Genomic DNA, 9,580 nt, shown 5'->3' with positions numbered 1-9,580 from the left:
CCCCCAGCCCCAAACACCCCCAAACACCCCCAAAGGCAGCGCAGAGGAGTTTAAGTGCCTGATGCAGAAGATGTTGCTCTGTGTTTTGGGGTTTTTCTCTATGTGCCTGTCCTTTCTCCCATCCAAAGGACATCCCCAAACCCTCTCACCCACCCTGGGGCTCCTTCCACGTGGCCTGGACACAGCCTGCCCAGGCAATCAGGGTGCAGAGCCAAACTTTGGGAACAGCCTGTCCATCAGCCCTAATGCTGGAAGCCGGAGCTCAGGAAAAAATCCCAAGCCCGTCGGTGCCAGAAGCACAGCCTGGGAGCACATTTTTTTCTTTCCCAGGGCTGGGAAGGGGATGAGGTGATGAGTATCACTTACCCTCTGTGCTTTGGGACGTGGCAGGGGACCAGGCCCTCCCCCTGGCCCTGCGGGAAGCTCCCCCATAAAAGCAGCCGGGACAGCCTGGCCCCGGCACAGGCGGGTCTGCCACTGCCACAGCCCAGCATGAGGACAGCGCCCAGGGTGGTCTGTGCCCTCCTCATCCTCTCCATGCTGTGCTGGCACAGCCTGGCTCAGAGTAAGCACTGTCCCAACCCCAGGGGCTGGGGGACGGGGACAAAACCCAGGGCTGCGGGGTCGGGTTTGCTTCATCCACGGCACGCAGGGGGGTCCCCCCAAAGAGCTGCCATTGCCATGGCAGGAGGGCTGAGGAGGGAGTGGGGGTGTCCAGGGAAAGCCAGGCTTGTGCTGTCCCCCAGGAGCTCCAGCCATGCCGGACAAGTGCTGCTTCAACTTCCAGATGAGAAGGATCAAGAGGGACAACGTGGTGGCCTGTTACCCCACCAGCCCCGAGTGCCCGCACCAGGCTGTGATGTGAGTACCCCAAATCCACCCCTGCGTTCTGCCAGGCCCCTTGCCTTGCTTTGGGTCCAACCCTAATTCCCTGAGCCCCTCAGAAACTCAGTGTTGGGGTCCCCACTGATCCCAGCTTCTCTGTGCCCCAGCTTCAGGGTGAGGAACGGGAAGGAGATCTGCACCCAGGCCAGCAGGCCGTGGGTCAAGAGGTACCAGCAGAGCTTCCAAGTCAGCTCCTTCTCCATCCCCAGCTAGCGGGGTGGCCGGGGACAGCGGGGACTCCTCCCCATGGGGGACACCGCCGAGGCAACCCCTTTGCATGGGGGACAATGCTGGATGGAGCAGCTCACAAGGAACATCCTCCCCCTCACAATGACCTTCACCACCTCCCTGAAGGCGCCAAGGGCCTCTCCCAACCCCTCATCCCACCAGGATGGAGTGTCCAGACTCTCTGTGGTCCACAGAGAGGCTGCAGCAGCTGGGGGGTGCAGGGGGAGCAGCCCCACAGCTGTTATTTGTAGACACTGAGCAGAATAAAAGGTGATTCCCACATGCAAACATCTGTCTGTGCGAGTCTCTTGGGAGTGGGCACATCCTGCTGTCGGCTTTCCTGCCCACCTGCTGGGATCAGCAAGGAGCCAGGAAGAGCTGGAGCCTCAGCCAGGTCTCTGTGAGGACATCCAGGGGTGAACGGGGCCAAACCATGTCCATGAGGGCTTTGGGGAAGCACCAGAAGGACAACACTCCCGGCAGGAGGGGCCTTCCTGTGCTCCTTACCCCCCATCCTAATTAACGGCCCAAATTCTATCAGAGGGTGATCTCGGGGATGCCTGAGACAGCCCAAAACCCCAGGGTGCCACCAGGAAATGTGACGGGTGCTGTGACAGCAGCAGAGCCACCACGATGAGCAGCCAGCAATGGGTGATGGAGAAACACCCAGGGACGAGCCCGGCCACCACCCAGCCACCCCACCCCAGAGCAAAACTGCGAGAAGAGGCCTCGCAGCCAATGGCAAAGGGGTGATTCTTGCACAGAAACTCGCACAGGACTTTGGTAAGTGTGAGCATCATCCTGTGTGGTTTGCTGGTGGCCACAACCCAACCCAAAATAGACTCAGCCCCAGCATCACTAGTGCTCCCACACTTTCCAGCAGCCCTCGGGTGTCACAGTGGCCAAAGGGGCTGTGAGGAGGAATTTCCCTTCACCACTTGCCCTTCATGGAGAGATCCCAGCGGTTCTTTCCACGGGGAAGGCCCGGAGCTGTCATGGAAAGCCTGGCAGGAGTTATATATTACCCAGGGGTGCAGGCAGGAGGGCAGCGAGCTCTTGGTGGCTGGAGCAGAGTCAGAGCTGCTGGTGCTGACAGAGCCTCAGGTGGGACATGAAGATCTCCTTGGCCCTGCTCGTCCTGCTGCTGGCAGCTGCCTGGGCTGGGAGGCCGGGGATGTCCTGTAAGTATCAACACAGAGATTTTCCCCTCTGAGCTGTCCCAGCTCCTCCTCTGATGGGATTTGGGGCTGGGGAGGGGGAGGAGAGTTCAGCTCCTGATGGGGTTGTGGGGTGTCACCAGCTGCCCCAGCATGGGGCTGTCTTGGATTTGTTGAAAATGAGCAAAAATAGGGTTGGGTTCAGCCCTAGAAAAGCCCAGCTGGGGAGATCTACGGGCAGGGAAACGGGGGGCTCCTACCCCGGGGCAGAACATCCCCACCAGGGCTGCAAGATGTGGGATCAGGGAGCAGGAGCAGCACCCCTCGTGCCAGGAGTGGGAGAGCACTACATCCTCTCTCCTGCTCTCAGTCCGCAGCTCCAAAGTCATGTGCTGCCCCAAGGAAAAGTTCTCCCGTGGGAGGATCCCTGAGGACAAAATCCTGGAATACCACTACACGTCTCCCACCTGCACCCACAAAGCTGTTCTGTGAGTAACCTCAGTCCCACCCAGCCTTCCTCCCTGCCACCCCACTCCTCACATCGCTCACCCACCTTCCCTGCAGCTGCTCTGCTTTTGGGGAGTCCCCCAAACCCCTTGGGAAGGGAGCTGAGGGTGGGGCTGCCCTAACCTGGCTCTTCACACTCCAACCCCCCCCTGTTTCTGCTGTCAGTGGGGAAATGGGGAGGAAGCCAAAACTGCAGAGGTGGCCAAGAGTCAGCACTTCCAGGAAAAGAGGGGGGCAGGATGCTGCAGGAATCCCTGGTGGGATGCTCCACTCCCAGGCTGACTCTGGATATTCTTTCCCCCCAAAGCGTGACGATGCCGAGGGGGATGGTCTGTGTGGACCCAGAGGAGAAATGGTTCCAGAAGTACCTGAGGAAGCAGAAGAAGCCAAACAGCACCTCCAAGTGAAGCTGCCTTCCCCAAAAGCTCTATTTATTTGTACCCCATAATTCTCTGTGCCTTCTTGTGTCACTCATTAATTTATGGAGCTGGCTCCGTCCCCTCCCTTGTGGACTCAATAAACCCTCTCGTGCTGACCTGCAGCTGCAGTGAGATGTCATTCCTGGGGGAGAAAATGGGTCACATCCAGGCTCAGCATTCCCAGGAACAGCCCAGGAGCCCCTGGCAGGACAGGGAAACCCAAAGGGCTCAGCTGCCCTCCAAGGTTGAGCAGCCCCTGCCCAGCTGTGGGGTTGAGGATGCCCTGGGCAGCTGTCCATGGGATGGGGATGGAGCTGAGGCTCCCTTTGGGGGTGTTTGAGGGTGTTTAGGGGTTGGACTGGCTCTGTCCCTGGGGAACACCACTGGTGACAGCCCCAGCCTGGTGTCCCTCTGTTCCCCACCACTCCCTGGGCCCGGGTTTGTCACCCAAACAGGGCACCCGTCCAAGCCACGGGCAGCCAGTTTCTCCCGAGAAATGCTGAATTATCCACTTCCCTGTTTGTTTGTGACTCACTTGAATCATCTTTTTGATGAGCTGGGACTCTTTTTTGACAGCCTCACTCCTACAGATACCTTTATTCACACTGCCAGACTTGCTGCCATTTATCTGCCCCCATTTAGGGCATTTTTTGTACAAATCGATGACCTTGAGCCAATTGATCTGCCACGATCCCCACAGGATTCTTCAGCAGCTGGAATTGGTCTGGAATTGGAAAGAATGGTCTTGCCTAGAGCTGTGTGACTGCAATTCTCAGTCAAAATGAGAGTTAACAAGACTTTTCTTGTTGCTCTTTGGTGCTGGAAATCCAAGGATCCAGCAGAATATTGGGATGTGTGAAGGACAGGGCAGGAACTGGTTCTCCAAATCATAGAAGCATTAAAGAAAAGACCTTTAAGGTCAAGTCCGCCCATTAACCCAGCACCAAATTGTGTCCCCAGGTGACACATCTTGGGATGGGGATCTCACTCCAAATGCCATGTTCACCCCGAGCACTGTGACTCAGAGCCGGAGCCCACACAGAGGTGCAGGATGATGACAGCAGGGCACAACCTGGAGATGGAAGATTGCCAAGAGTGGGGCTGAGGGCCACCAGCTCAGTGTCCCTGTGGCTTTGGCAGTGCTGCATGGCAGGAGGGTGGCTGCAGTGCCAAATCACTGCCCTTTTCCCGGGCATAATCCCCCACTAATCCCTTTGGGATTTACTGGAATGCCAGGTGTGCTGCAGCCTCCTGCCTGGGAGAGGTTGGTCTTTTCCTGGCCATTCTTCCTCTCAGTCTGGCACAAAACTCACTCTGTCTTTGATGCAGGACCACAGGAAACCTGTCCTGGGTTGTGGGCCTTCCCTCAGGATCCTCGGAGAGGGAAAGAACATTTGGGAACTGGAATTACAAACCTATCTCCGCTTTGAAGGCAGAATTACTGCCACAAAGCCACACACACGAGGGTCAGAGGCAGCTCATGAGGCTGTGCCTTCTTCAGAACCTCGAGCCACGGGACCCCTTTGCATAATTTTTATCAATGAGTGTCACTTCCCAGAGGGAGGTTGCATAACCCCAGTGGTTTTCTCTGCACTTGCACGGGATCAAAGTGCTGCCAGTGCCTTTCATTTCTTCCTGCTGTGGGCTCCTGTTTTGGGGGAAGGCAGAGGTTGCTGTGATCCCTTTGGTGCTGCAAAATGTGGGGTCCCTCTCCTCAAGAGGTGCCCAGAGCATCCCCCTGCCTCACGGGCAGCAGTTGGACTTGATGATCCTCGTGGATGCCTTGCAACTCAGAATATTCTGTGATTCTCCTCTTATTTATTTTTGGGAATGTGCAGCCCTAAAGGGCAGGTTTCTCACCCCGGGACTGAGCAAATTTGGGGTCTGCTCTGGCCCCACACTGTCTCAGCTGCTCGCCCTCAGTCAGGGTTGGTCCCTCTGCACAGCCCCAGAGGGTGAGGGGGGTTTTAGACTTAATTCCATCCTTTTCTTTGGGTTTCTCATGCAAGGCAGTGCCACAATCATCAGATTATGCAAGACCAGGGCCACATTTGCTCAGCAGAGGAACCTCTCCCAGTCCATGTGAGTCTGTCCTGGTGGTGAGGTGGCCACAGCCTGGCTCAGGAGGAATTTATGGGAACCTTTGGGGCCTTTTTGTTTGACTGCACCTGCCCCACCTGCCTCTTCCTTCCTCATTTGTTCCCTTTTCCCTTTTCTCTCCTTGGTGCACGAAATTTTGATGGTGTTGAGAACTTGCCCGTAACCAGACAAGCTAAAAACAAGTGGCAGCTTTGGCCCTTTACTCCCCTCCCTAACAAAAATGGGCTTTTTCTCTCTTTAGTTCTTCAAATTTGCATTTGTAAAGCCGAAGTTTCTCTGTCCCTGCCTTTCCTCCTCCCCAAATTCGTGCTTGTCTGCTGGATCCAAACATCATCTGCTCACAGACGAGGCCTTCCACGGCAGGAGAAATAAAACCACCCAGCCATTTCTTTACTCTCCCTTTAGATCAGTTCCCTGTATCTAATTCCTCAAACAGAATTAAACACAAACTCCCTGCCTTTGTGCTTTTGTGCAATTCACCGTAATACCCTCGATTCCAGTTATAATGGAAAATATTTCATCAGCATCCAGTAAGAAGTCCCATCCGGTCCTCGGCTGAATGGAGAACCGAAAGCTTGGCCAGTCACTTCTGCAGCAAAGAGGAAATGGTTTTGCCTTTTCCACCAGAAAGCATCTATTAATTGTGAGATTCTCCGTGCTTCCTGCCGGATGATAAGTCACCCTCTGTCATCCTCTGGAAACTGCAGTGCTCACAGTGCCCCGATCTCAGTTTCCAAGGTTTTCTGGCTGTGGGATGTTCCTCACCACTCTCCTGGCATTTGTTGTCCCCCAGTGCTGCTCTCTTGTCCATCCTGCCCCTTCTCCCTCTGTTTGGGCTCCCACCAAGGCAATAGCACCCAAGTCCAGCTCATCTCTGGCTCAGGGCTGTCCTTTCCATAAAAAAACCCATCCCAGGGTTTGGATAGCTCAGGATCTTGTTCCTGTGGTTGAGCCAGACAGCAATTCCTGGTTTCCTTCACCCTAACAGCCTGTCTGTCCCCACTCCCACTTCTCCCCCATGCACAGAGCAAAGCTGGCCCTGCTAAGGGCAGGAGAGGTGCCAGAATTCCAGGGGTGGCTGGAGGGCAGAGGTGTGGGAATGTCTCTGTGGGACATGTGGGGTTTACAGGCAGAGAGGTTCATGAAAGCACAAAAAACTTCTGCTGGCTCATCCTGAACTTGGGATTCCTCTGCACAAAGGGGGTGCTTTGAGTTTTAGAGAAACCTCTGGGTGCCTCTGCAATGAGCAGAGCAGAAAACCAGAATAAACTCGTGCAGATCTGCATTCCCCCGAGGAGCCAAGTCCCTTCCTTCTGCCTTTGTGTTCCCAGGGACATGGCACAAGCAGCAGGTGAATTCTCCAAGCCTTTCTGATGGAGAGCCTGGTTATTGTTAAATCCAAAGGATTCATTGATTCCTTTGCAGCCCCGTGCACAGAGTGGCTGGAACAGAAATAGCTGAAAATTGGGAGTTGGAGAAAGAGCTGGAACAGCTGGACCTGTTCCTCCACCACCCCAAGACCAGCTTAGCACTGCCCAGCTCCTCCTGACCAACTCCAGGAGATGATTCGCAGCCATTCCCACCTCAGAGAATGGCAGGACCTGGTGGCTGGGGAAGGTTTGCTGGCCAAGAGGCAGCTGCTGTGAGTGGGGAAGGGAGCACAGGCACTGCCATGGCTCAGCACTTTGGGCAGTTGGACTTTTCCCTCGAATCAGTCAGGAATTAGTCATGCCCAAGGCAGGGTCAGCAGGAAGGCCAGGGGAAGCTGGGGGTTTGCATGGTGACTGCAAACCCTCTGTGGCAGCATCAGGGAAAGGCTGGAAAAAGAAAAAAAAAAAAGAAGTATGGAGTGATTTTGGCAGCTCACTCTGTCTGGGTGTGCAGCAGAGGGGGGTGTTTGGGAATTACCCTCTGGCATTGCAAATGCTGCCCTTTTTCACTCACTCTCCATTTTCCTGGAGGTTTCATCTGCAGTGAGCTGATCCCAGTGGGCACCAGCAGGATCCTCTCCTCTCTCTGGCTTCTGCCCTTAATGCTGTCCCTGACAGAGGGAGCTTTGCTTTTTGGGGCTAAATCAGGAGAGATTAAATTGGATTAAATGACCCTGCTTGGGAAGAAGTGGGCAAGCAGTTAATTGCAACAATTTGAGCGTTGAGAGGCTGCAGCCAAAACTGAAAGCCTTAAAGAGGTGTAAACTCAGCCAGGGACAGGGAAGGTAGCAGGGCAGGCTGCAGGCCTGGATCAGAGCACGGACCCCGTGTCTCTGCAACCTTTCCAGTGAGGAAATTGATCTTTTGACCACATCACAGCAAAAAGGGACAAATGTGAGCCCCATGGTGACTTCCAGCTCAACACAACCCTGTCCCTTCACGATCTCTGCTGTCCAAGCAGGAGTTGGGGTTACCAGTGCAGAGGAATGTGTGTGCAGTGGTTCCTCGCTCCGGATCCCTGTGGTGGAGCAGGGTGAAGAAGTGGCATTTGTGGCAAACTCGGGGAGAAGTTGGGATTTGACTCCTGGCAGTGGTGTCCTGCCAGAAGCAGCAGCTGGGGGTGTCCATGCCAGGGCACCTGAGCTGGGCTATTCCACCCCCAGAGCTGCTCCAGAGCCCTGCCATGGTTTGGGACCACCAGGCACCCAAAGAGCACCCTGAAAGCTGCAGCCTCGTGGCCGGCGCTTCCCCTTCTGCGGTTTCCTCGCCTTCTTCAGCTCAGCGAAACTGGGTGATCCTGACACAATTTCCCTGGTATGATGCCATCACTTTCTTTCCTTGAAGCCCTGCACCCGCCCTCTGAGGAGGATAAAAGGGGAGCACGGCCCCAGGGGCCACAGAGAGAGTCCTGCAGCCTCCCCAGCTCCAGCTCCAGCTTCGCTCGCAGAGCCCTCAGCCCACAGCACCATGAAAGTCCTGGCAGCCACCCTGGCCACTCTGCTCCTCCTGGCCACCTGCTCCCCATCTGAGGGCCACCTTGGTGAGTCCAGCATCACTGCATCCTCCCTGGGAGCTGCCAGAGAGTCCCAGCTCTGGCAGGGCGGCGCTGGTGGCTGTGGGGAGGGTTGGGGGGTCTGTATGCAGGTTTGGAGCTGGGGGGCTCCTGGAGGGGGTTCTGCCAGGGATGGTGGCATGAGATGGCAAATCCCTGGTGGGGGGCAGAGGCTGTGCTGCAGCTGAGGCGTCACCAGGGCCGTGTGTCTGTCCCCTCACAGATGGTGTCCCCAGCACCTGCTGCTTCAAATACCATAAAATGCCCATCCCTCGGCGCCTCGTCAGCTCCGTCTTCGTCACCAGCAGCTCCTGCACCAAGCCAGGCGTGATGTGAGTACCCAGCACTGCCAGCGCTCGGGGCAGTGCCCAGGGGTGCCAGGGGGCACTTGGGGACGTTCGTGGGACACTCGAGGTGCTGCTGGTGGGACTCAGATGCCACTGCCTCAGCCCAGCACCTCAAGGCAGGTTTTGTTTTGGCAGTGTGGTCACCAAGAAGGAGAAGATGCTGTGTGCAGATCCACAGGCACCATGGGTGAAGGAGCTCCAGAAGCACTTCCAGAGCCTGGAAAACTGAGCCTTCCCTGCTGACATCCACAATCCCACCCCTGCATGGCTTCCAGCCTCGGGCACACCAGAGAGGATTTGACATCCCCTTCTTCGACGGGGAAAATTATTTTATTTATCTTATTTAAGTTAAACTAAATATTCTTTTTCTAAGCACAAAAATTATTTAAACTGTGTCAGAATAATAAACTAAAATAAAGTTCATTTCAATCACATCAATGTGTCTGGTCATGAAGAGTCAGCTTTGATGCCTCCTTGCACCAAGGTGGGAGAAGAGACCCACAGGGACCCCCTTGCCCTCCCTTCACCCTGGGTTTGCTGTTCCCCAGCCTGGGTCCAGCTCTGGTGCCACCCAGCCTGTCCCCACAGGTAACACCAGTGGTGGCTTTTGTTTAGGGAATGTCCTGGAAGCACCATGGTGCCACAGGAGAGTCAGGGCATGATGTTCCATGGGATGGAATATCCTTTGCCCATCTGGGATCAGACTCTGCCCCCCCCCAGCAGCTCCTCAAGTCCTTGATGAAGGAAAACAACACATCAGAACAATTAAAACATCAGCGTATTATCAACATTATTCTCATGCTGGATCCATCAGCAAATATCTAAAAAATGATAATAAAATTGAGCAGCAGGTCCTTCCCCAGCTCCATTGCCCCACACCACTGGTGACACCACCAGCCAGGACATGGGCAGCTCCATCCCCAGACACAGGACATGAGGACACTGTGCCCCAACC

General features: G+C 55.5%; 3 protein-coding genes across 3 annotated transcripts; all 3 read left to right on the top strand.

Moving 5' to 3' along the window:
- Positions 1-448: 448 nt before the first annotated feature.
- Positions 449-1,401, top strand: LOC108448836 (C-C motif chemokine 4-like). The gene is made up of 3 exons (XM_017743086.1): positions 449-565; positions 747-861; positions 993-1,401. Exons 1-3 carry the CDS (start codon positions 493-495, stop codon positions 1,096-1,098), a joined length of 294 nt encoding a protein of 97 aa, XP_017598575.1. The 5' UTR covers positions 449-492; the 3' UTR covers positions 1,099-1,401.
- A 102-nt stretch (positions 1,402-1,503) lies between these two features.
- On the top strand, positions 1,504-3,318 carry LOC108448837 (C-C motif chemokine 5-like). Its single transcript, XM_017743087.1, has 3 exons — positions 1,504-2,294; positions 2,641-2,758; positions 3,085-3,318. The coding sequence occupies exons 1-3, from the start codon at positions 2,225-2,227 to the stop codon at positions 3,182-3,184; spliced, it is 288 nt and encodes a 95-aa protein (XP_017598576.1). The 5' UTR covers positions 1,504-2,224; the 3' UTR covers positions 3,185-3,318.
- A 4,799-nt stretch (positions 3,319-8,117) lies between these two features.
- Positions 8,118-9,075, top strand: LOC103621594 (C-C motif chemokine 3-like). The gene is made up of 3 exons (XM_008640428.2): positions 8,118-8,266; positions 8,502-8,610; positions 8,761-9,075. Exons 1-3 carry the CDS (start codon positions 8,194-8,196, stop codon positions 8,852-8,854), a joined length of 276 nt encoding a protein of 91 aa, XP_008638650.1. The 5' UTR covers positions 8,118-8,193; the 3' UTR covers positions 8,855-9,075.
- The last annotated feature ends 505 nt before the right edge of the window (positions 9,076-9,580 follow it).

Source organism: Corvus brachyrhynchos, unplaced genomic scaffold (genome assembly GCF_000691975.1).
Source record: "Corvus brachyrhynchos isolate BGI_N302 unplaced genomic scaffold, ASM69197v1 scaffold99, whole genome shotgun sequence".
Lineage (NCBI taxonomy): Eukaryota > Metazoa > Chordata > Aves > Passeriformes > Corvidae > Corvus > Corvus brachyrhynchos.
This window is presented reverse-complemented; position numbering and strand designations above follow the sequence as displayed.

What these genes read in the sequence shown, in the direction of transcription:
- LOC103621594 (XM_008640428.2), top strand. Translation starts at nt 8,194, where the DNA reads ATGAAAGTCCTGGCAGCCACCCTGGCCACTCTGCTCCTCCTGGCCACC. An exon ending in CCCATCTGAGGGCCACCTTG is followed by an intron (nt 8,267 to 8,501) that starts GTGAGTCCAGCA and finishes GTCCCCTCACAG; the next exon opens with ATGGTGTCCCCAGCACCTGC. An exon ending in TGCACCAAGCCAGGCGTGAT is followed by an intron (nt 8,611 to 8,760) that starts GTGAGTACCCAG and finishes TTGTTTTGGCAG; the next exon opens with TGTGGTCACCAAGAAGGAGA.
- LOC108448836 (XM_017743086.1), top strand. Translation starts at nt 493, where the DNA reads ATGAGGACAGCGCCCAGGGTGGTCTGTGCCCTCCTCATCCTCTCCATG. An exon ending in CTGGCACAGCCTGGCTCAGA is followed by an intron (nt 566 to 746) that starts GTAAGCACTGTC and finishes GCTGTCCCCCAG; the next exon opens with GAGCTCCAGCCATGCCGGAC. An exon ending in TGCCCGCACCAGGCTGTGAT is followed by an intron (nt 862 to 992) that starts GTGAGTACCCCA and finishes TCTGTGCCCCAG; the next exon opens with CTTCAGGGTGAGGAACGGGA.
- LOC108448837 (XM_017743087.1), top strand. Translation starts at nt 2,225, where the DNA reads ATGAAGATCTCCTTGGCCCTGCTCGTCCTGCTGCTGGCAGCTGCCTGG. An exon ending in TGGGAGGCCGGGGATGTCCT is followed by an intron (nt 2,295 to 2,640) that starts GTAAGTATCAAC and finishes TCCTGCTCTCAG; the next exon opens with TCCGCAGCTCCAAAGTCATG. An exon ending in TGCACCCACAAAGCTGTTCT is followed by an intron (nt 2,759 to 3,084) that starts GTGAGTAACCTC and finishes TTCCCCCCAAAG; the next exon opens with CGTGACGATGCCGAGGGGGA.